General features: G+C 40.0%; 2 protein-coding genes across 2 annotated transcripts; one reads left to right on the top strand and one right to left on the bottom strand.

Annotated features, from left to right (window-relative positions):
- Nucleotides 1–7,815: 7,815 nt before the first annotated feature.
- Nucleotides 7,816–16,249, bottom strand: arrdc3a (arrestin domain containing 3a). The gene is made up of 8 exons (XM_031305116.2): nucleotides 15,711–16,249; nucleotides 13,565–13,646; nucleotides 13,282–13,429; nucleotides 12,891–12,993; nucleotides 12,435–12,691; nucleotides 10,685–10,841; nucleotides 10,444–10,586; nucleotides 7,816–9,739 (listed from the first exon to the last, which is right to left on the bottom strand). The coding sequence occupies exons 1-8, from the start codon at nucleotides 15,988–15,990 to the stop codon at nucleotides 9,671–9,673; spliced, it is 1,239 nt and encodes a 412-aa protein (XP_031160976.1). The 5' UTR covers nucleotides 15,991–16,249; the 3' UTR covers nucleotides 7,816–9,670.
- A 1,860-nt stretch (nucleotides 16,250–18,109) lies between these two features.
- On the top strand, nucleotides 18,110–25,888 carry arsk (arylsulfatase family, member K). The gene is made up of 8 exons (XM_031305104.2): nucleotides 18,110–18,363; nucleotides 19,131–19,260; nucleotides 20,213–20,372; nucleotides 20,961–21,243; nucleotides 22,695–22,866; nucleotides 24,555–24,779; nucleotides 24,952–25,167; nucleotides 25,289–25,888. Exons 1-8 carry the CDS (start codon nucleotides 18,256–18,258, stop codon nucleotides 25,561–25,563), a joined length of 1,569 nt encoding a protein of 522 aa, XP_031160964.1. The 5' UTR covers nucleotides 18,110–18,255; the 3' UTR covers nucleotides 25,564–25,888.
- The last annotated feature ends 59 nt before the right edge of the window (nucleotides 25,889–25,947 follow it).

Here is a 25,947-nt window from a genome sequence, read left to right as displayed (position 1 = left end):
AACTTTTGAACGTACACATGTTCCACCAAAACAAGTTCCTTCCAGAGGCTATTTTGCAGCGGCACCGTGGCGCTGTCTTGCGCTTAGCGCCACCCAAGACGATTGTGATTGGTTTAAAGAAATGCCAATAAACCAGAGCACGTTTTTCTCCCATCCCGCAATGCTGTGTGGACTAGCCAGACCCTCCTCCACAGCATTGTGGAGGAAGGTCTGGCAATGCGAGACTAGTTTTTTGATAATCCAGCACTGTATATGGATACTTTTTTTGTTTATCTTTGTTTTGGATCATACCGTGGAATAAACTGTTTTTCACTGTCTACGAGCCTCATCCTCTTTGCATAGCCTTACATGTTGAAGTTGAACGTGGTGGTCTACATGAGTCAGAACCCTTTACATACTGCAAGAAGAGGTGAGGAAGGTTTTTAACAAGCTGCCACGACATCCAGATCTTTGGATCCGTTCCTGCCTAACATTTTCAGACCTGTACTAATATTGGCTGTTCCATTGTTTCGAGGAATGTGTGGGCTTTCATCGAAGCTGTGCTTCATGCCTCAGTGCAGAGATGTGTGTGTGTGTGTGTGTGTGTGTGTGTGCACGCGCGCGCGCGTGTGTGTGTGTGTATTTCTATTATGTCACAGTGATGATGAGGCACTGGCAAGCAGGCGTACGGGAGGCCTCAGTCCAACCCCTGCCCCCCACCCATTCCCATCCCCATCCATGCTGAACGTGTCTGGTCACAGCAAGCTGCTGAGAACCTCTGGATCACAGGGGCTTCTGGGTAGTGGGATTAGCTGGTGAGAGGAAACAGCTGAGGCCTGTGTAGTGTCAGCACTTGCTAATCAACACTCCCACCACACACACAAACATGCACGCCGGCCCCAATCTATGCTCTCCCTCAACAATCTCCTCCTGCTTTTTCGGCAGGGGTCAGATACCCACAAAGGCCTGGGCCCACAAAAGCCAAAAGGGGGCCGTGGAGGGGAGTGAGGGGATGGGGGGGGGGGGGGCACAAAGGCACACTGAAGTGCTTGGTCAAAGCTGACAGAGCTGCTGAGTCATCACTGATGATGGCTCAAACTGATAATTTGCAAAAAAAATCCCCAGTAAAGTTGATGAGCTGTCAGTTTGTATGTATAATAGAGCTGGGACAATATGCTTTCGATTTTTTCTTCTTTAACAAAAACAAATGTTGAATAATACACTTCCGGAGACAATATATCATGATGAATTCCTAAAAACTTTGATTGTTTTCTGAGAAGAATGCCCATCACGTCAGTCAGTCTGACATTTATTTCATTTGTAAAGAAGTAACATAACATGGATTTTCTGCATTTTCTGCTTTCGCTCTGTTTTGCTGGAAACGGATGTGATGTAGTCGACATCAGCGGTACAGTATCAACAGAATATATTCAGGTGAATTATTGGTAAAAAAAATAACAAATAAAAATAAAGAATATCGATTCTGGGGAAAAGAATCGATCTTAAAAATCGTCGCAAAAAAACTCACGATACATATGATTTTTTTCCCCCACTAGTATTTAACATGCCAGTTTGGGGTGAATGTTTAGAAGCAGTTTTTCCTTTCTTTACACTACGGTCACTGCGCCACAGAGGACATTTAGATATCATAAAACTGCCAGGTTCACTTATGCAATAGCAGTGACATTGGCGCTCTTTCAGAGATCACTCTGAGCATTTGGTTCCAGCTTGACCTGCAACGAGACTCACAGTGCAGCACAGAGCATTCATTCACATTAGGCATGATCGAATTTGCTGAGCTCATTGGTGCATACATGCTCGTATTCTCCGACAAAATCAATTCGTTTAAAACCGCGCTGACGTAGTACACATGTCGATACGCTACAAGTAAAATTGATTGACTTCTCACGAAACAGGCCGTTGAACATTATGAATAGGTCACGTGTTGAGCCGAGTTAAATATTTACCTCAGCCTGAAACAAATCAAGTTACAAGGATCTCAGAACCAGTTAGGGATTCTCAATATGTATCAAAAATGTTAACTCTTGTGTTGTCTTCGGGTCAAATTTGACCGGTTTTCAAAGTTTATTTTTATATGACAAATATGGGTTTCTTATAACCAAGTTGCCCCAAAAGAACTTGGATGCATGCATGTACGTTGTATGGATCCCAAACAACATTCTTCACATGTAAAATTATTGGTTGCTTCCAATGAATTTTGGTTGTTTTACTCAATTTTATAGCATTTATTTAAAAGATTTTTTAAATGGTTATGAAACAGTATCCTGACTAAACTTTGACATAAACCAGTCTGTGATCCACTCAACATCATCTGATCTTAACTATTAGTGAAAATATTTCATAATTTCTGCCTTTTTTATCTCAAAAATTAGGTATGACGTGGCCGGGTTGGCTCAGTGGGTAGAGCAGGAGCACATATACTTGGAGGTTTATGCCTCGACGCAGAGATCCAGGGTTCGAATCCAACCTGTGACGATTTCCTGCATGTCTTCCCCCTCTCTCTGTCGATGTGAAGACAACACGAGGGTTTGAGTGCAACTTCTACAATGACAATAAAATAACTACTTGCTAACACAAACAAAGTGAAAAATACATCTGTGCAATTAGGACGAGTAAAACAAAGCATTTAACGTCAATAAAATGATCATCTGATGCTTGAACATTGTGTATTGGAGATTACAAAAGATTATAGAACATTGTTACATTTAACCCTCCTGTTGTCCTCGGGTCAAACTTGACCCATTTAAAAAAAGTTTCTATGTCATAAATTTGGGTTTCTTTCAAACAAATTGTCAAAAGAAATAAATTAAAAAAATAACGTGGATGGTTCCCTACAACCATTACTCTTCACAAGTAAAATAAATGATCAGTTCACTACTTTCATTGAATTTGCGTGTTTTATTCAATTTTATAGCATTTGATTTTTTTTGTATAAAAGAACGTTGAAAAAAGGGGAAACAATTTCGAAAAAAACAACAAAAACGTCAAAAGCGCAGAAAAAACACAAAAAAAAAAAATCGGAAAAAGTGATAAAAACATCGAAAAAAGTGTCGAAAAAGACGACCTAAACGTTGACATTTCTTATTTTATTTTAAATTTTGACCCAGTAAAACTAAAAGTTGCAGGTTGACGGGAGACAACACAAGGGTTAAGTCTAATGCTGATAACCTTCCCCATCATTGCTCTGCAGCAGACCAGCATGTACTTTCCTGTGCATGCATCTTTCAGCAGGGATCAATAAATCATGTATTTTGTTATATGTGAACCGGTGACCATGGTTCACTTGGCCTGTCGCCACCGACTCCTATCAGGTTCCACCTAGAGAGGGGTGCTGTGACTCATTCAAATTTATTTTAAAGGGTACAACCGCTAAACTCTAATTCAACATTATTATTATTTTTACACACCGGGGTCATAATTAGCATTTGATTTATCACAAATGTTTAAGTTCAATATGATTTTAACAGCTAAGCCTGCCTGGCAAGCTTTCAAAAGATTTGCGCTGCAATTTCAAAACCATCTGTTTTCCTATACACGACACGTTTTAGGGACATATTATTTTCTTCAGCAATAAAACCAACATGAGCCTGTGGTATGAGGTAAGAACAGTGGCGATTTTAGACCCTTTTTTTTTTAAATTTCATCATCTCAGCCCCCCTAAAAATTATAATAACAAAAAAACAATTTAAAAAAAAAGTTTTTTAGTGCTTCAAGTTAGAGTTTGCAAACTTGTTTGTTAGTGACAGAGGGCAAACAATTACAGGTTCAAAGAATCAGGTTTAATATTTTTTTTGTTTATTTATTGTTTACACCTCATTATCATTTCATTTGATTCTGGTAGTCCATAAAGGGAATTTCGTAGTTTTTTCATATGTTCAAATATATATATATAATATATATATAAAATGCATTTATGCTCTGTTGTAATAATAAATACATATATCCATTGGTATCCAGTGAAATTACTGATGGGGGGGGGGTAACACTATTGCAAGGCACTGTATCCGTGTGACAATCAAAAAAAAATAAGGGTCTGATCCTAGAATCGCCCCTGGGTAAGAAGACGGTGAATCACTCAGACCTGGAGCAGTCACATAATTCACATAAGTAAGTGATACTTAAGTAAAGAGGAAAGTGCAGCTTTTCATTGCGGCTTTGGCTCTCCTCCTCTGACCTGAGGTCCGAAACTTTGGTCACTAAAGACTAGAGATAGTCTGATACTATTTTTTCCTTCCCAATACCGATTCCAATACCTGAACTTGCATATCGGCCGATATCGAGTACCTATCCATACCAGTGTGTTAAAAAAAATACATATATTTTGTTTTAACAGCTGTATACTGTGGGAAGGGTAGTGTATCATTTATTTTTTATTAACTTGTTTCAGTTTTGTTCTGATCTAGTTAGAATCAAATTGTGCTTGATCAATATAATGGATGGGCAGCAGTATAGCTTAAGGATGGAACATGAACAAATTATTTAATTAAGAAAAATTATGGAATAGTAACTTGATCGATTAATTGATCTGCAAATGTTTTATGAATTTTGATGAGGTTTCCGTTAAAGGGTTGTGTGTTGTTTGTTAGATCTGTTGTGTAGGACTAGATGTTGATATCCCTCAATGAATGCGTACTTGAGGCACCGATGAGACTCCGTGGGATGGTCAGTAGAGTGATGGCACCCTTTGGGTTGTCAAGTGGGCGCCCTCCTTCTTGGGTGTTTCGCTGATAGGCCGACAACACCTCCAGAGGGTTCAGCAGTGAATCCCAGCGTCCCAGGTTCACTCCCTAGATGCCATCAACTCATTTGAAGGTCCAAGCGGAGTCCTTTCTTTTTATCCACAGCCACTGGCTCCCCTTTTCAGCAGCCCTGGAGAGGTCTTTGACTGCCTGCCTGTGGGCCTTCCCTCAGACTCCCATCTCCCTGAGCAGCCTGGATGTTGAGGTGGCTACGAACCCTCTGCAGCCTACTTCCACTGGGCGTACCTTCGCATTCCAGCCTTGTTGTTGCGCATCGGCTGCAAGTTCAGCGTACCTCAGCCTTTTCTGTTCGTAGGCCTCCTATACTGCACCCTACCAGGGCACGGTGAGCTCGATGATGTAGACAAGCTTGAGCGAGGCTGACCACAGAACAAGGTCTGGTCGCAGGTTGGTGGCTGCGATCTCAGCTGGGAAGCAGAGTTTCTTGTCCAAGTCTGTCAGCAGCTTCCAGTCCCATGCTCTGCCCAGCTGCCCAGTGTCTGGTGTCTTGTTGACAAAACAATAGCTTGAAAACACTTTGATAAGGGTATGGACATTTCAAAAAAGGGTACAGGACCAGAAAAACATTTTGTTTTTTCCTACTCCTTTTTGGACAAGAGTATTCATTTATTTTGCTTATTTTAGCTTTTTCTTAAAGTGAAATACTTTGTGTCTTGTATTGTAAGTATTTTGTTGACCTTTTTTTTGTATGTTGTTCGAAATAAAACGTTTTATTCACACTACTATCCCTGTATGGATGTGATATTATTTCTATCTTTGTTGTCAGTCTGGCTCAGGTTGAACTCTTTGTGAAACATGAACAAACACAAACAATGTGAACGCCATACAACCTTTTTTATTATCTAGTTTGACAGTGAGTCATAACGGAAAAATAACATAAATAAACTGTAAAGTAGTACTTTAAAGTAGATTTTCTTCTTGGCTAAATTACATGGTATCGGATCGGTGCATAAACTCCAGTACTTGCCGATACCGATACCAGCATTTTAGGCAGTATGGGAGGCTTTTCTGATACTGGTATCGGCATCAGAACATCTCTAGTAAAGACCATTGTGGACATGTCCAAACGGACAGAAAAGAGGAATGAATCCTGAGTCCTCTGTGCAAGGTTTTTGGGGACAATATAATATATTTCTGTTCTGGGGGGGCTTCCATCTCTGACATGAAAATCTCACACATGCCCAATAAACAATCTTTAAATATAAGTAAAGTATGTTTTCCAATGAATTATGATGAAAGTATAGTACTTATTCGGTATGATACATATTCAGTGTAAGTGTTTGGGCTTTACAAACATGGGGCAGTGGTTGTCTAGAGGTTAACGAAGCGAGCTTGGGAGGTCGCCGGTTCAATCCCCAGACCGGGGATGCCTCAGGATCCAAACCTGAAAGAGTTTGTTTCAGGAGGCTTGTTCCTCCCTCATTACCACCACTGAAGTGCTCAGCAGGTCAGACTGTGGTTGTACTGGGCAAGTATGTATGTGTAACTGTGTGAATGTAACAGGCTGTCGTTGCAAATGAGAAATTGTTCTCAATTAACTTACCTGGATAAATAAAGGTTAAAATAAGAAAAAGCTACTTTCTGCCATCAAAAGGTGCAATTCTTAAACCACCTCCAGGGGCAGTGTTGTACTATTTTTTAGAGGAGAATCTGAGTCCAACAGAGTTGCAACCTGTTTGGTTCTAATCTGAAACTGTCATGATTAAAAATAGATTTGGGTAAAGCAAAGGGTAATGATTAATCAGTTTCATTTCAACACAGTTTGTTGTTCAGATGAAGGGACGTTTTGTCAGAGTTCTGTCACAGAAATACACGTCACAGTTCATTGTAATTTAGAACAAAACGTTTATTCAAAATCAAAAAAGGAAGAACTAGACAAAAAGGTTAAACCATTCAGAACATAGTACAGTATATTCATAGAATATCTATACATCGTCATGATTGACAGACAAAAAAAAAAAGGATCAAAACAAACATTACAAATGGAGAATGAAGAAAAGTCAGTGAGTGATATTGCACTTTGTTTCTAAAATGTTTCAGATCCCGTCTGCCGGGTTCTTTATCTCTGAACACTTCAGTTCCTGCCTTTATTAGGTCAGGAGTTTTAGCTTAGTTGTGACACTGGACTACTCTGCAGCCCAAGCAAATGGACTCTGGAATTGACCAACCTGAAAACAAATATGTGAGCTTATTCATAACCGTGGAGCTCGATTCAGTTACCCCTAAGATAAAATCCAAACAAAGAACTGCAAACAAATAAATCAGGATAGAAAATGAGTTTACTGTGGAAGAAGCCGTTTGTCTGCTAGCCCATGTTACCTAAATGTTTTGGGGGGGAGGGGGGTGCTGATCAACAGCTGCCACCCCCCCCAAAGCCTTAAGGGGGATCAGAGAGTTCAGGGAGACTAACTCAGAAAGGTTGCTTGTTAAACTAGGAAGCAAACTATATCAATGCCCAAAACAAAAATTATAGTCAACCCTCATCAGCTTCAGAAAAATAACACAATCGAGAGGCCTGTCCATGATGTCTTTTTTTTTTTTTTTTTAACAACACTTGCTTCTAAAAGGACTCCTCTTCCCTTTTTGTCCTTTTGAATGAACATGGAAAGGTTGAAAAACATACATACAGATGTGTACAAATGTAATAAAAAGGGAGAACGAGAGTTAACATAGACACTGAAAAATGAAAGAATCATGATCAGGTCTTTTCTGTGTCAAGGCCACTAAGTTAAGATCACTTTTAATAATCTGCAGTTTGTCATTTTCTGTCAGAAGCTGTATATTTAGTTGCCAGCTGGATCTCGATAAGAGCGTGTCACACACACACACACACACACACACACACACACACACACACACACACACAAACTTGTGTCAGCTACGTTTAATATGTAAACGAGTCGCTAATCTTATTAAATAATGCATTACTGTCCTACACAACGCTGCTTTACTGAAAAATCCTCTACTATAACACGGTTAGTACCAAATGGTTTTTCTCCAGACCTTCGCCAATGAATGCTTTTTTAAATTTTCTTATCAAAAAAAAAAAAAAAAAAAAAAAGGAGCTGCTTTTCATTTTTCCTGACTATGTCAAACCTCTGTTGCAGCTGGTCTTTTGTGTTGAAGGAGTTAGAAAACCAATGTATTACTCATGTCAACCTACTATTACTACTTGTTCTGACCAGTCTGAACAGAGGTTTAGCAACGTCCCCAGCTTCTCATTTGTGCTGGGTTTGCTCCTTTAACACAGAAGCAGTGTCACAAGCAGTATTTTTTATTTTTTTTATAGCTAGCATTCTGGCTTCACTGGTCTGGTAAAGAAAATCTAACTGTTGGTTGGATGAACTGGGCAAGTGCAGCAGGACAAAAAGGGAATGTGATTCATCTCAGGAAGCTGCCTTGCTTCTCTGTAGGTCTATTCTCTCGTTATGGTAGTTTAAAAAAAAAAAAAATCATTATTTTTAAAAGTGCAATTTAAAAGAAAGTCTATAACATTTTTTCTCTTTTTTTTTTTTCTTCTCTCCAAGCGTTTGGCAAGTGAGATGACCACCTGAGACAGTGCTTTTTGGGCAGTTATGCAAGCCTGGCTTGCCCTGAGATTAGGAATAGAGGGGCTGCAGGTAATTAAGGTGAGGCGAGTTCCTCCACAATGTACCACCCTCTCTGTTTCACTCATACATACACACAGACACAGACACACACAGACTCACTTTTCTCTTAAGCTACAAATTGAGTGGCAAATGCAGGTCTGCAACCCTCCTAGTCCAAATCCAGAGCAATCTCAACAACGACAAAAAAAGCTACAAGCTATTCTACGATTGGAGCTAAATACAGAAAACAGAATAACACAACTAAACTAAAAGAGGAGGGAAGCCACAGCCACACTTGGATCCAAGCTGAGGAGGCAACATCCTAAAGAGCTTCCAGATGGAGATAGTGTGCTGCAGTTGTTGTAAAAGTCCAGTCTAGTTGTTATAAGTCACCGAGGAAAATAATAAGGAGGAAAAGAAAAGTCTCACACAATTTCAGTGCATTGTTCTTGTCCTTTTTGTCAATCTTCTTTTTTTTTTTTCAAAATCAAATCCTGTTCTCAGCATTGCTCAAAGTTATGCAGATGAAAGGCGTAAATCTCAAGCCTACTCATATTCTTAGTCTGGCGCATTACGAGGCTGGAACCAAACTATTAGTGATGGTTTTTTTTCTTTCTTTTTTTTTCTTTTTCAATTCTCATTAAACAGAGCCACACAACTCAAGTAAAGAATAAAATGTGCAAAACAAAAATCCAAAATGAGGCAGGAGGATCTAGTGTTTTTGCTCCATTGTTGACTGCTGCCGCTGAATGCTTTCATTCATACTGACAGACAGACTATGGTGGTTAGAACGGCGTTGTTATTTTTCTCTCTTCGTCCCGTTTTTTTTCTTTAAGTGATTCTGCTGAAGTCGGGACATGATTAGTTCTGCCATTTGTGGGAGGAGCCATGTCCTTATGTGCCATGAGTACAGAAGAATCAAGAAGAATCAAGGTTAAAGAGGAGCTTGGCCGAGTCGGGCTGATTCTTTATCGTCATTGTCAATACTACCAGTGGGGTTTTTCATACAAACTGAATATGTGTTCGTCTGTATGAATCCCACTCTCAGCCGGCCGACACAGGAAGGAAGCGATGCACCAAACTAGTGACTCCCGTTTCTTTCGCTGAGGCAAGGCAGGAACAGGTGTGTCCAACCCAACTCAACTGTGGGTGTGTGTCCAAGTCTTGGTTGGTTGGTTGGTTGGATACTTTGTTTTTCTCTCGATGTCGACAGTGTTCCGTGAACGTTGCTGTCGGAGAAAAAGAAACAAAGCAGAGCCTTGCAAGAAGGTTTCTTTAGAGATCCCCGAGTCGGTGAGGGGGAATTTCCGGGAAAACTCTTCAGCGTGATGGACAGGCGTCGAGCCTGCGCTCCTCGGTACGTCTGGCATGTTCTGGGTTAGGATCGATCTGGAGTGGAGAGGAGAAGAGAAAAAAAAGAGGGGTTTTTATATTTGTAATGCAGAGTCGATTTAAATTTAGTCTGTAATAGAAATATAGTCTGGATCAACGGGAGTACATTTCCAGGATATTTCCTGACATCCGGCGCATGGCTCACGCGTAGGATGCAAGCTACGCGCTGAAAATGGAAAGATTTGAAGTCAATTTGGATTGTTCAACAAGGCGGGCTAGCTTGGTTCTTTCAGGGAATGATTGTAAAGATTAACAAAGATTTTTTGTTTTTTACGCCATTTATTCTGGACGTTGCTGTGGACGAAGTACACACGGCGATACACTGGTATGCTGTTTAACCATATTTCAGCTAATTTAAATAGCTCACATTACTGTGTTGTGTGAACAGTTAACTTCAGTTAATATTGTATGTGGCGTTTTCTTTCGCGGGGTGCAAATGTTCCACCAAAACAAGTTCCTTCCCGAGACTATTTAGCAGAGCCGCCGTCGCTGCGTCCGGAGCTTAGCGCCGCCCAAGATGATTGTGATTGGTGTAAAATAAAAAATGCAAACGACCCAGAGCGTTTTTTTCCTCCTATCCCAGAATGCATCTGTGGTGTAGCCAGACCCTACTCCACAGCGCTGTGGCGATAGGTCTGGCAATCGCGACTAATATAAATATAAATGGACAAATGCTTTGCTCTGTGTTATCTGGTGCTTACCTCAGAGTACAGAGGAGGAGGCTGGAAGCGGAACTCGTGAATGTAGGCGAAGAGAGGGCCGTCCAGCTCCTGGCGGGCTGCCGGGACATCCAGACTGCTCTGCCTCTGCTCTTCCGTCACAATTTCTGCATAGCTTGGTGGAGCTACAGAGGAACAGCGAGCCACATGTTAGCATTCTTAAAAAGGCGTACTCAGAAATGAGGGTTGTCAATGTGAATCATGACCTGGAGATCCAACCTACCTTCAGGCCTCTCAGGGAGACCCATGCCCAGCCAGCTCATGCTGCACTGGCTGCTGACGCTGGAGGTACGGGAGCCGAAGGAGTGGAGAGGGATGGTTCCGATGACCAGGGGCAGGTTCAGGGACAGGTTTATCGCCCCAGGTATGTCCACGTAAACCTGAGTACACATGAGGACACAGCAGGTTAGAATATGCAAGCAGGCCCGGATCTAGACATAGGCATTCTAGGCACGTGCCTAGGGAAAAGTCAAAATAGGCATTTTTTCATAGTTTTACAAATGATAAAAAAATGTAAATTTCCAATCTAGCACTTCATCTAAACTTGTATATTTTGTTATATTGTTTTTTTTTTTTTTTTTTAAAAGTAGAGTAAAGTAAAAAAAAAACTCCAATCGCGGGAAATGTGTTTCCAGTTCCGTATGTTAGCCATAACGGATACACTAACGCTTTTCTGGGATGCTTTCAGGTGCAGCAAAGCAGGAGAAAAAAAATGAAAAAGATAAAAGAAAACGACAAAGAGGGGCTTTACAGAAGTTTCTCTCAGGCCCTTCAAATAAGCCTAAATTAGATGCATTAAAATACCTAAATAAATAAATTAACATAACAATCATGTGGCAGTTAAAACTAATTGTGTTTATTTACCAAATAAAGTATCCATTTGGAGGGGGCCTGAAAAATGCAGTATGCCTTGTATAATCTTTCCATTTAACCCGGCTCTGTACGCAAGTCTTTGAGGTATAATAAATGTGCTGCAATGTAGTAAATAAATTTTATTTTATGAATTGGGGATGAAATCAAACAGCTTTTTAATTCTCTATATGATAAGATAAATCCACGCTAGTCTGGGCAAAATGGGTTGTGCAATAATATGTGGGTCAATGACTTGAGGTCGGTTGCTTATGCAAGTTTGAGCGGTCTGTTAGCAAGGTAAAGAGGTTACAAGCACCCTCAAGGCAGGTGTTACCAAAGATATCCTGGGCTAATGCTCTTAGCAGCATGTGGAGATAACACCTGGTGCAATCCAAGGCAATTTGACTTTGGTTCTGCGCGCTGAGTCAGCCAAGTCCTTTACCAGGAAAGTTACTGGCTTACTAGGAAATATTGATTCTGTACTGATAATGAGGCTGAGTAATGGTGATTAAAAAAAAAGGACAAAAGGGGACTGTAATGAGGACAGAAACACCCATTTGTGGAACTTAACAACCATTAGTGCACATTTAAGAAACGTTCTTACAATAGCCCTGTGCATTGCCAGGAGGTGCATAGCCATCACATGGAAGTCGGAGTCCCATCTTCCTACTGCTAGATGGCTTCAGGAAATTAACTCATGTATTCCACTTGAAAGGCTCACGTATACCCTTAGAAATGAATATAACATCTTTCTCGGGATTTGGCAGCCCTATTTGGCCTATATGAATAACTGCCGACTTATATAGCAGACTTAATTTGAACAGATACACCACTGGTCATCAGGACAAGCTATATTGTCTCTTTGTATTGCCTCCCTTTGTATATATGTATATGTATATATGAGTAGAGTCTTTCTTATTTTGTAAGTGAGTGGGTTTAGGGAAGGGATTTGGAGTTACAGCTTTGTGAGTTAATATGTTTCATTAAACTGAAAATAAACACATATTTGTCTATGCCAGTGATCTCTGGACAGAGGCAAAGTGGCAAACAAAAAGAAGAAAAGGGCAGTTAGGCGAAATGGGAATGTGTGGGTGGCCCAAATCCAGTATGATTGTACTCACCATGAGGGAGTACTCCACTCGGATAATGTTGCAGTCCAGGATGGAGGGTGAGACAGGTGGGATCTTCAGCATCTTGCCGCTCCAGGTCTCCGTTTTGCCCGAGGACAGAGACTCCCCCCGCAGGTTGGCCACCAGCTGCTTGACCTCCTTCATCTTCCCTTTGGCATAGAAGGTCTGGGTCTGGTAGATGGCCGCCTTTGGCACCACCATGCGGGAGGAGCAGTTCTCAATCTCGGCAAAGATCTGAATCGACTCTCCTACAGAGTCAGACAGGGCGGAGGAGAGGTTCATTGACGTTTCTCTACATTTCTATCAACGATAACCATTTTTTTTATCCAGGGTGTCATTATTACTAATGAATGCAGTGATCTAGTGTGATACTTCCATTAACTTATCTGCTGAATACATGACTAACAAGGTTATCAGTTGCATTATGAATCATTTACTTATTCTCACCTGGGGTGTATCCCTTCCTTTCAATTTTGGCACTTAGGGAAATAGGACCTGAGGTGCAGAACCAACAGCAAAGCGTCTTGTCTTTCGTGCCGGCCTGTGGTGACTGAAAAAAAAAAAGAAAAAACAGATGCATTAGCAAATTTCTGGGAGATAGTTTTCGTCACATTCCCCACCACAGCCTTTAACAAAAAAAAAAAAAAAAAATATGAGGAAATAGTGATGTACAGACTACTATGTTCCTGTTATCAGTTGGGTAATCAGTCGAAACTAGACAACATTTTCATGTTGCATATTCGGGGCAATTATGTCAAGACTGAGTCTCACTAAAGTCAGATACCCTTACAATCAGGCAATTGAAAGACATGTTAAAACTTCAAAAAATAAAACTTACCAGCAATAATGGAGTGTTGATGTCAATGTGCTCAAAGACTGTGAATTCCTTCTTGGTCTTCATGGGCAGGAGCCATGGCCTGTGGAGTTCTGCCTTTACCCAATAGCGCACACTGCCATGTTTCCCTTCAAAAGAGGTAGCCAGAGGTCTACAGGAAAGAAGAAAGAGGAAAAAGAAGAGAAAGGGGTTATGTTAAATGTCAAAAGCTCACAAATGCTACAGTTGAATGACTGGTGATATTGGTATTTAAATTCTGACTCGAGTGGAGTATTTAGACACTTACATCTGTGGAAGCTCGAGGCTGAATGCATACTCATGTCTTCCTGAATGGATAGTGGTGAGTCCTTCCTCCGAGTTGTCATCGTCTGAAAAAAAGGAGGATAATATTCCAAACACATGTATACCATACCTGGGTAAAATTCTCTACGAAGGCATCTGAAAGTCATACCAAAAAACACAGGGTGGGGGAGACAAAAGAGAATAAACGGATTTTACTATCATATTGGTTTGTTAAAAAAAAAAAAAAAAAAGATGTATTGAGAGATGAGACTAATATTTGTAGCACACCAAAGAAGTGGATTTGATTTGAGGTGTCAGAAACTGAGCCTGCAAGTTTGTGCTTTTTGTAGGAACAAAGAACTACATGGATCCCATTGTGGCATATTATGACTGAAATACAAAGGCTATTATGGGGGAAACTAGGCTATGTGGAGCAACAATAAAATCCTATAGGTAGATAAATCTGTCTCACTAACAAGTACCGATTTGTTTTCCCATTTATGTCTTAATAAAAAAGGAGAGCATACATTCCCATAGGGAGGAGACAGGAGAGGACATTTTCGCATCGCCAAATTGCTCATAAAAATGTTTTAAATTAATAAAAAAAAATATTTTAATTTGATTAAAAAAAACAAGAGTGCACTTTGAAGAGCTGGGTCGACAGGCTGGGTGTGCTTCTGCCAGCTCAGCACTCCCTCCCCCTACTAGCAGCAGTCGTGTGGTAAACAAGTGCGGAGCTGTCAGTCAAACAGCAGACTCAAGCAGGAGGAGACCGGCCTAAACCGGTGTAAGCAGCTTCCCACAGCCGCTCTGCTCTCATTACGCATTCGCTGTGCGACACCGCAGTCACTACTACTACTAACAAGCCTGCTGCTCTCCAGAGTCCAGACCCCCAACTACCGCTGGTTTCGACTGTTTTATCCACTTCAGCATCACAGGGAAATGTTTCACACAGAGCTTATAGCGAAATGTAGCTTTAGTCGAAGTATTAGCCTATTATTTTTGTGAACGACGTAGCAAAACGTTTGTTTGGAACAATGTATCTCAGTTCAAACCTCCAGAGCCCTTCTGATAATGAATAAGTTGCCTGGAAATGACAAAATGCCTGACAGTCGAGCGAAATAAAGAGTTTGCCAAACCCAGTTTACATGCATACACTTAGAAGGCTGCTGCAGAGTGGACCAGAAACTATTTGTCTTTTATAAGATGATGTTGCAGATGGACAAAAACGCCAAGCTAACCCCAAACCATTAAAAAGACACACATACAAGCAGTCACAATGGGTACTTCTTTTTACTATCAAAAACAACCATTCTGCGGATAAAGTCACGCCAATATGTCTGAAGCACAAAGCTGCTGACAATAAACCCCAATGCAACGTCATATTATATCCCAGCAAAGCACATATTTGCAGAGGAAACATATTAGAACGGAAACAAAGTATCAGCTTTGCATCGTTTAATATATTTTTTTGAATTAAAACTAAAAAAGGTACTTCTATCGTCTCGTTCTGTTTTGCAGGTGTTTTCTTAATTAAAAAGTTGCAGAATTTTCTGTCACTCTCTGCAAAAGAATGATGTCATTGGCCACACATGAGCACCACAGCCAATGACACACGGGCATGCGCTTTGCTCCGCCCTCCCCCGGTCCAGTTTTCTGAACAGGATTGAACCGCTTTGAACAATGGGTGGAAACTTAAGAAAAGCTACAAAGAAACACCAGATATGATGAGTTTCTGCATCGAAAACGTCTAACAAAGCTGCGACACATCACTGCAAGTCATTACTCTATCGACCTGCGTCTCAAAAAATAGTACAATTCTCGCTTCATACTTGGAAAAACTATGAAAAACACAGATGCCCAAGCTGCTGTCATTCATTCTGACACCATGACACAAACAAGTAGCGATGGAGCTCTATGCTAATATCACACAGCTACCTTACACAAACACCACCACTTAGAAGAAGCTATATAGAAAGCTATGAAATTATTCAAGTGTAGGCCTTTAGCATTACGTTATTATGACTTGTTTTTGACATTCAGGGCACCAGCATCCTCCAGAAAACACAGTCCTCGGCAAGCACAACGAGTATCTTGCAGTCAGTTTCTCTAAAACTTCAGCTAAAACAATAAAAGCCAAACTCTCTTACCTCTCTCGTGCCCAATTAAAATATCTTTGTGATTCAGATATTCCACTTCTTCTGTGTAGTTTTGCGTGTAGGCGGTGTTGGATCCAGCATTTCTCGATTCAGTCCAACGAACTTTAGCAAATCCTTTTGCGTGGATTTTGAGAGATTTGACGCGGATTTCTCCGGTGACTTCGATGATCACCCTCCCTGAGACGCAGTCCCCGCTGGAGAAGACGGGGACATTGCTGTCATTGAGACAGTCGTAGCTTACTGTGAAGCTCTTTACCTTTCCTAGCACCATGGTGGAAAGATAGGCTACAGAGAACTTGAAATAAAAAAAAAGAGTCTATGAAAAAATAATTTCATAAGAAAAAAAAGGGGATGCAGTATTTAGACACTGATCAGTATCTCTGCCCTGCAAGTAGCAGTAGGCACGATCAGTGGTTTCTGTGCGAGCAGTTCATTGAGATGTGTGATTGCTGAATAACAGCAAAGGATGCTGTTATCATCCTCCTCTCTGCTAGTTGGTCTCCAGTCAAAGACAAGGAAACCCCCGTAGCTCAGCTCACTTTAAGCGACAGGCTGTGTGAAAAACAACCTTGGGCGCATGCGCAGGGCTTTGCTGCCCCCTCCTTCCGCCTTCTGGAAGTGTGGCTCTGAGCCAGATGACAAGTTTGGTCAAACAGCTGAAAGACTGCACAAAGAAATGTTCACCACAGAAGTTTCATAAGTGAGATTTTACAGGTCAGTTGTTATATTTAAAATAAACGAACACACCTACCCCCAAAAAGTCTCATCCCTACTTATTTCCAGGCTTTTCAATCAGAGATCAATATATAAATAATGTATTTGATTTGTTTGCTGAATGCTCTAGAAACAAATGAACATACAAATGTTCACTCTTTATAATATATGATTATATGATAACCATTTATAAATGTTACATCACATGAGAATCTTTTGTAGAACTACAGCTTCTGTGATATAATCCAGACATATGGTTACAGATATCCAGGCACACTACAACCTCTATATCAGTGTGCAATGAGTCTTGCATGATGCCTGCAGCATGGACCATGTAGAATTGTCTTTATCCCCAGGATTTAAGAGGGAAGCAGACTTCAAAAAAAGCATCCTATATGATTAACTTTCATCTATCACATATATGCTTTTGTATTAAGATTAAAATGATCCATGCACATACAGTATGGGGGGGGGGGCAGTATTCTCATTGTGTTGAACTCACAGTTTACAGAAAAACAACTCTGAGGCTCAAAACGCCATCTGGTGGCCATCAGGGCTTCTAAAAATGAGCTGCAGCATCACCTGTTGAACAGCACTGTAACTCATTGTGCATTGTTTCCAACAAACATTCATGTCTGCAAAAAAAAAAAAACCTTTCAATTCAAATTCAATGTGATTATTTACCAGGTGCCATATCAATTTTCCAATACAATTCGCTGTATAATGAGCATTGAAAATCACAGGAAATGGGTGTATCTGTACAGGCCCATGGTTGCAAGATCTGCAGCGAGCAACTCTATTGGATTATGGGATCAAATAAGGGTCATTCTTTTTTAAAGTTTTAGGGCTGTAGAATTATTTTGTGCATGTGGACAATTGGATGGCGTTTGATTAAAACCCATCATTAAAACAAGTAATAACCAAATAATATTTCATGTCAGCTCCTATAATCAGTCCTTCCAGAAAAATGCTGAGTTTTTTTGTGATTGTTGCGGGCAAAAATCCTTGATTATGCGGCACGTTTTCTTAAAAAATGCAATGGAATATGCGGGATATTTATGCAATTTTATGCGATGAAATTGCGGGAACTTGCAAAAACTGCGGTGTCAAAATGAATTCATCGCGGGGCTTGCATCTTTTCATGATGTTCACGTCGCGTAATTACGTCACTTCATAACGTTCCCATGGCAACAGGGGAAAATGGCTGCTCTTGTGTGAAGTAAACACAACATTTTTGATTATGAAATCATGCAAGCCCCGCATATTTTGCGCGGAAATCGACAATTTATGCGGCGAAAGTGCGCTGTATTTGAAAAAATGCGGCCCCCGCATAAATATGCGGACTTTGGCTGATTATGCATTGAATTATGTGATCGCATAATCACGTTTTTCTGGATGGACTGTATCATTTAAAAAGTGCATTAAGTGCATTCATATGAGGTGATATTTCATTTCAACATCTATTACCCTAACTAGATGATTTCTCACAAACATATAGACACACATCTTTGCGATACTACAATGACCAACAGTATGTAGTTGTAGTCATTACAGTGCCAGCTCAACAGAATTGTGCAGCATTCACTAGATGTTTTGTTAAAAGATGAATGCTGCCCTCTAGAGTTTCATGTTAATTATTACATTAAATTAAACAAGAAAACTCTTATTTTGAAAGCGTAACCAGGATGTGTATATCAAGTTCCTCAGACTCGATCACTTGTTGAATGTCTACTTTGATGAAATCTCACCCAGTCCAGACAAATCTCTTCTTTTACGACAGCAAACTAACAAATAAAAAAAAAAGAAGAGGCGAAACGCTGTCATGAATGCAGAAGTGTTAGCTTTGATATTACTATTTCAAATGTATGGACACAGTTTGTGCCAAAATGGAACCAGACCCAACATTGTGATGGTGATGAGTGATGCATTTGTAAGTATGAATTATGTTACAGTACGGTGCTTTCCTAATGCGTAGTAACTGCCACAACAACATCCCAGGTAACAATTTTTGGTTCCCAGAACGTTCTGGGAACGTTCGTTTTTGGTTGCGGGAACGTTCCCTGAAGGTTAGTTTTTGGTTCCCATGGAAAGTTTTCCTGGCGTTTAGGGAACGTTAGTTTTTGGTTACCTTAGAGAACGTTCCCCTAACGTTCCCCCACCGTTGTAACCTTTAGAGAAACGTTCCCAGAACGTTCCCCCACCGTTGTAACCTTTAGAAAACGTTCCCCTAACGTTCCCCTACCGTTGTAACCTTTAGAGAATGTTCCCCAAACCCTTAAGTAAGTTTATGGAACGTTCCCCTAACATTATTTTTTACTATTATTAGCCTTTGTTTATTTCTTTTAGGGTAACGCACCACTAGAGGACAGGACAGTAGCTCAATATTAAAACACCAAACTGTTGTCTGTAGAAAGCTAATTGCACAGATTGCTCATGTGCACAAATTGCTTACATTGTCTACTTGCACTTAATTACCGGGATGCTGTAAAACCTACTGAACCACTCTGTGAACTGTCTTTTTGCTGTTGTCCATCAGTGTTTTTGTGTTTTGTGTATGAATCCTTGCTGCAAACCAATTTGACACTAAAGATACTCTGACGTTGGTACAGAGATGCTTTATTTTTTCACATTTAATCCTTATTTGACTGTGTAGCTCCGTAGCTTTGTGTCTAAATGTCAGTTTTCCTCTTTCTGAAGGATGGGCGATTGACTTTTGATCCTGGCCGCAAAGTTGTGCAGCTGCCATATGTGAACTACCTCAGGGAGCTCGGCACTAACTTCCTCAATGCTTACACCAACTCACCCATCTGCTGCCCCTCAAGAGCAGGTAAGTTACCCACTAAATGATATATAGCTTAAAATAAAGCAGCAAAACTTGCACTGGCATGTCCATCAGGTGTCAGGCTGAGTACAGAGAGTGTGCATGCATAGACAAGAGGTTGGCAGTTTTAGTAAACAGAGAGCTTGGCAGTTTTAGTAAACAGCCAATTTGTCTGTACTCCAAGATAAATTATGTGAGAGACCGTAGAGACCGTAGTTAGATCTAACTATGATGGGCTATTATTGTCAGAATGTGATGTTATTGTCGGAATGTGACGTTATTTTATTTGACACTAATTTACTAAACATGTACACAATGATATGTCTTGCTTTAAGTGTATGTAAACTTATATGTATGGTATTTCTATGTATATGTTGTGATTGTTTTTATGTGGACCCCAGGAAGAGTAGCTGCTACATTGTTAGCAGCTAATGGGGATCTGAATAAAAGATAAAGGTAAAGATAAAAGGCACTGTGGACAAAGATACTGTTAAGATGGTTAAGATGGTAATAATGGTGGAGTAATACATGAATTTCAACAAGGGCTGCACGATATGACCTAAAGTCGAAATCACGATTAATTGCACATTTTACCTCGATAACGATGAATGCACGATAATTAATCGCGTTGTTCTAAATCATCTTTTCTAAAGCCCAAATGTTTCCAGACGACGGACGCTGCAGGTTTTTTGGGCACAAGTTCCTCAGTTGACTCGGACTCTGTGTTTGAGTTATCCTCCATTATGCTTTCCATGTGGCTGACTGGTTGGGCAAAGTCATGTGACTACACACACGATAGAATGTTTTTAAGGAGAAAGTAGGCCTATCAACAGGAATAAGTTATCGAAATTATCGTCATGGGAAAAATACGTCGATAACAGCTTCAGAATTTCAGTGTCGATACATTTTCGATTAATCGTCCAGCCCTAATTTCAACTATTTAATCTTTGTTCCTCAGCAATGTGGAGCGGTCAGTTTGTTCACCTCACTCAGTCATGGAACAACTATAAGTGCCTGGATGCCAACGCAACAACATGGATGGATTTGCTGGAGGCGAATGGATATCTTACCAAGTCGATGGGCAAGCTGGACTACACCTCAGGGAGTCACTCTGTTAGGTAGGCAGACAGATAAGTGTGGTGTAAGATAAGGAAACACATTCTCTCATCACTATTCACATAGTCTATATCCACGACGTTCCACTTATTTAAAATATCCAATATTTTTACAATGAGATTTTAGATAAATAATCATCAATACTGTGGTAAACAGTTTAAAGTGAAATTATTGAGAAAAAAATATATAGTTTTTCCAGCTATATACTGACTTTGTTGACATACAAAAATAGTGTGATGTTAAAACAAATCTGCAATTCTTCATATGATATTCCCTCAAAATAATTCACAACAGATTTTCTGAGAAAATTGAGTTAGTATGTGCTTGTTATTATCAATTTAGTCACGTAATTGTATATCATGATATCTCGATATATGAGTTCATCACGAAATGATTCCATTGAAAAACGATAAATTATGTTGAATTATCGCCCAGCCCTAATGGCATAGTGTGTATGTGGGCTATTTTTTCCGAACAGTGTGAATCATCTTTTTGGATGCTTGTCCTCACATGTTCCTTCCACTTCCCAGTTTTCTGTGTCCCTGCCTGTGTGTTGTTGGTATTTGTGTGTGTTTGTGCAACTTCTGCAGTAATCGAGTTGAGGCCTGGACACGAGATGTTCAGCTCCTCCTGCGCCAAGAGGGCCGGCCTGTTACGCAACTCGCTGGGAACATGTCAACAGTAAGGGTCATGATAAAAGACTGGGAAAACACAGACAAGGCTGCACAGTGGATCCACCAGAGAGCTGCATCCTCACACCAGCCCTTCGCTCTTTATCTCGGCCTCAATTTACCTCACCCTTATAAAACTGAATCCCTGGGGCCCACCGCAGGAGGATCCACCTTCCTCACCTCGCCATACTGGCTGAAAAAGGCAGGGGTTTTCTTTCCCCTGTTTCTGGAATGTTTTCTCTCCATTATTGCAGAATCACATCATATGTTTTTATATAAATCTATGAATCGCTATAAAGTCTTAAAGGGTAACTACCGTTTTTTTTTCAACCTGGACCCTATTTTCCTATGTTTTTGTGTCTAAGTGACTGATGGGAACAACAATCTTTGACATTGGTCCAGTATTAAGTGAGATCGCTACAGTCGGCAGCGGCGAAACAAGCTACAATGTAAGTTAACAGGGCAATTGTCCAGCCTGTATTTATCTTCACAAAAGTGCTCGTTTTGCCACTGACAGGCTCAGATTAATATTCTAAGTGTCTGACAACATTCAGGATTTCTAAGGAGGTCGAGCTTTCTGTTAAAGAGTAAGATCCTTTTTTTAAACATAAAAACATCCGTGAAATTGCGTTCACTAAACCCACCAGACTCCATGTAAATAAACAGTCATTTTAGCATCGTAAAATACACTTCATTCAAAGACGACAGAAACTAAATAAAACAGAAAGGTCACTTAGAATATTAATCTGAGCCTGTCAGTGACAAAAAGAGCACTTTTGTGAAGGTAAATACAAGCTGGACAATTGTCCTATTAACTTACATTGTAGCTTGTTTCGCCGCTGCCGACTGCAGCGATCTTGCTCAATACTGGACCAATGTCAAAGATTGTTGTTCCCATCAGTCACTTAGACACAAAAACATAATAAGGTTGAAAAAAACGGTAGTTACTAGGGGTGTAAGAAAAAATCCCAAACTGGCAGTTCGATTTTCTGTGTACTGAATTGTTTACCTAAAGTAAACTTCTTTGACTTTTCTGCACATAATGTCTTTTTTTAAATATTAGTTTTTCTAAAATTATACTTCCCCAAAAAATCCCAATATATCGCCTTACGCACAGTATACATTGCAATATATTGAATCGTGCCCCATGTATCGTGATACGTATCGCCAGGTTCTTGCCAATACGCAGCCCTAGTAGTTACCCTTTAAGATCTTTATTTGTTTTCTTTCTTAATGTTATAGGCCTATAGGAGAATAGGTGGTTTTCTGTTTATTATTTTGGCATTGATTCACCCTGAAGGGAAGCTTCCGGTAATAATTGTTAAGATATTTTGTAAGATAAGATTGTTTGTGTTTGGTTGTCTTTGTGAAATTACATAGTTTCATGTTAAAGCAATACACTGCTTTGTTATTTCAATTTCCACTCTTGCTTTTCCTTATTTATGTTGCGCTCCGACACTCCTAGATCGGGGCGTAAGACATAGTTTATACGTATGCGTGATTTGTTTCTGTAGTTATTGTTTCTTTATTTCATATTCATGTTTAAATGTGTTTTTACGTATGCACCGTCAACCAAGGCAAATTCCTAATATGTGCTACTTACCTGGCAATAAGCCTTTTTCTGATTCTGATTCTGATTTTACACACACACAGGTGTCTTCTGAGCTCATCACTATTCCTAAGTGGCTGCCCTTTGCTGCCATGCACCCTGTGGACTACTACTCCACCTTCACCAAAAACTGCAGTGGTGTTTTCGCTGAGGAGGAAGTCAAAAGGATAAGGGCCTTCTATTATGCCATGTGTGCCGAAGCAGATGCCATGCTGGGTGAGTTGACAGCAGTAGTTCACCAGGGGACGGACTCTCTGAGCGGGAGGCAGTGGGTTTGACAGATAACCTGACCCTCGTCTTTTCGGACTCACAAAGAGGGCTCAAGTTCAAACCAAACTCTGTTGCCGTGGTAACTAATGAAGCAGCAGCACCATACCTGCAAGGAGTTTTTGTTAACGTCTACAGATCCAAACATGTACTGTAGAAAAAACTGGCTATAAAACAAGGCGTAGCGTAACTGGGAACAGCAGGTAGCTAGATTTTAGGCGTATCAGTAATACTAATATACGTACTATATATATATATATATATATATATATATATATATTTATATTTATATATATGTATATAAGTACTATACTTAAGTACAATTTTGAGGTACTTGTACTTTACTTGAGTCTTTTCTTTTCATGCAACTTTCTACTTCTACTCCACTACATTCCAGAGAGAAATATTGTACTTTTTACTCCACTACATTCATTTGACAGCTTTAGTTACTAGTTACTTTACACATTAAGATTTTTGCACACAAAACACAGTTTATAAAATGTATAAAATAAGATGTTATTATAACGGCCTACAAGTCCAGCTGAAGTGATTAGCTGATTAATCACTTAGTTGATTGACAGAACTGTTTAGATCGTTTCCAGTTTGTAAAATGTGAGGATTTTTCTGCATTGAGTACTTTTACTTTTAATACTTTAAAGTGCTCATATTATGCTAATTTTCAGGTTCATAATTGTATTTAGAGGTTATATCAGAATAGGTTTACATGGTTTCATTTTCAAAAAACACCATCTGTTTGTTGTACTGCACATTGCTGCAGCTCCTCTTTTCACCCTGTGTGTTGAGCTCTCTGTTTTAGCTACAGAGTGAGGCATCACACTTCTGTTCCATCTTTGTTGGGAGTCGCACATGCGCAGTAGCTAGGTAAGGACTACTAGCCAGTCAGAAGCAGAGTATGAGGGCGTGCCACACTAGCAGCTAGGCGAGCATTATAACGTGTGTTACAAAGTGACCACGTTTGTCTCTGAAGTAAAGGCTGGACTACAACAGAGCTGTTTGGAGCAGTTTGTGAACAGTGTTTTCTGTTGGAGATGGTAAGTCCCTTTGGGGTGGACTTTGGGCTTTTTCACTTTGTAAACCTAATACATGCACAAAAAAGATATATAACACAATAAAGGAAAGGGAAAAAACCAAAAAGCATAATATGAGCACTTTAAGTACATTTTCCTGATGATACTTACATATGTTTACTTAAGTAACATTTCAATGCCAGACTTTTACTTGTAACAGAGTGTTTTTACAGTGTGCTCTTAGTACTTTTACTTAAGTAAAGGATCTGAATACTTATTCCACCACTGCTAATATATCACATTTACAATGCAGATTGCACTGACTATCTTTAGCAGTATTAGTGTTGATTCAGTGTAGCCCGTTACAAATTACATTTGGCTACTTTAACTTAATTATTCTCAGTGAGTGAAATTTCCCCCGAATAAATAAAGGCTTAGCAATGTAGTAACTGCTTTTTATAGGTACAACGGTATGGTATGTATATATTCTCTCTACAGTACATCTCTAGAGCTTGGTGAGAAGTGAGATCCTGTTTACTGACACTTTATTCTGCCATTGCTGTTTGAATAATGTCGTTGAATTAAGCAATGCTTACTCTGCCTCCCCAGGCCAGGTGATTTCAGCTCTGAGAGAGACCGAGCTGCTTAACAACACTGTTGTGATCTTCACGGCTGACCACGGAGAGCTAGCCATGGAGCACCGGCAGTTCTACAAGATGTCAATGTTTGAAGGCAGTTCCCATGTTCCCCTGCTAATCATGGGGCCTGGGCTGAAGTCTGGCCTGCAGGTCGACCAGCTTGTGTCCTTGGTTGATCTCTATCCCACTGTGCTGGGTAAGAAAGTAGACAGAAGTAGTCTTTAAGAAGGGTAGAATAAAAGTGTTATGGTTCAAGATGTGGAGGAATTTGAACTGTCTACTGTCTGTAAAAACAACAAAATAAAAGCACTGGTAGATTTCGGTTTTAGTGTTTTAACTTGGATGTAACACACTTGTGTATTTTTCAGACATTGCTGGGATTTTACCAGTAGGTATTCTCAGTGGCCACTCGCTCCTTCCTCTGCTATCCAACGCCAGCGCTTTTTCCAAGAAGCAACATCCAGACTGGGTTCTGAGTGAATATCATGGTTGTAATGTCAATGCCTCTACTTACATGCTGAGAAGTGGCCGGTGGAAATATATTGCCTATGCAGATGGCCTGAGTGTCCCACCACAGCTTTTTGGTGAGTTCCTAGCTTCAGCAAATAAACGTCAATCAACCATTCCTCATATGCTTTCAAGTAAAATATAAACAATCATAAAACTGTTGCACCCTTTGATTTTTCTGTACTCTGTATTTTGCAGATGTAACACTGGACAAGGAAGAACTTCATAATGTAGCTCTCAAATTCCCAGATGTGCAGGCGCATCTGGACAAGCTACTGCGTAATATTGTGGACTATCCAAAAGTCTCTACAACTGTCCATCTCTATAATAAAAAAGCATTTGGTGCCTGGCGCCACAGTTTGGGGAGAAACTACAGCCAAGTCATTGCTAACCTCAGGTGGCATGTGGATTGGCAAAAAGATGCATTAGCCAATGAGAGAGCTATTGATAGGTGGCTCTATGACTCTTTGTGATATTTCTTATTGTTGTAATGATGGTTAATGAGCTGGACTCCAACTTTGATTAAACATGGACTTTATCTCACGTCTTAGATTGAAAGAACCATTGATGGGTGGGTATATGGCTCTTAATGATATTTATACTGTAACAGTTCTCCAAGAATCCTTTTTAATGTCCTAGGGTCGCACTTTGACTAAATCTTTTATATGTCATGTCTGACTGATCATTTTGCACTGACTTTCAGTGGGACGTAAATGTAATATGGCCATGACAAAAAGTATATTAAATTCCTTTTATTATTCATTTTTTATTTCCCCAAATAAATAAATATTTCCTTCACTTTAGGGTTTTTTTTGTTATTTTTGCTTACATCTGCACACACACCATAGACTGTATGG

The sequence above is a fragment of the Sander lucioperca genome, chromosome 2 (assembly GCF_008315115.2).
Source record: "Sander lucioperca isolate FBNREF2018 chromosome 2, SLUC_FBN_1.2, whole genome shotgun sequence".
Classification (NCBI taxonomy): domain Eukaryota; kingdom Metazoa; phylum Chordata; class Actinopteri; order Perciformes; family Percidae; genus Sander; species Sander lucioperca.
This window is presented reverse-complemented; position numbering and strand designations above follow the sequence as displayed.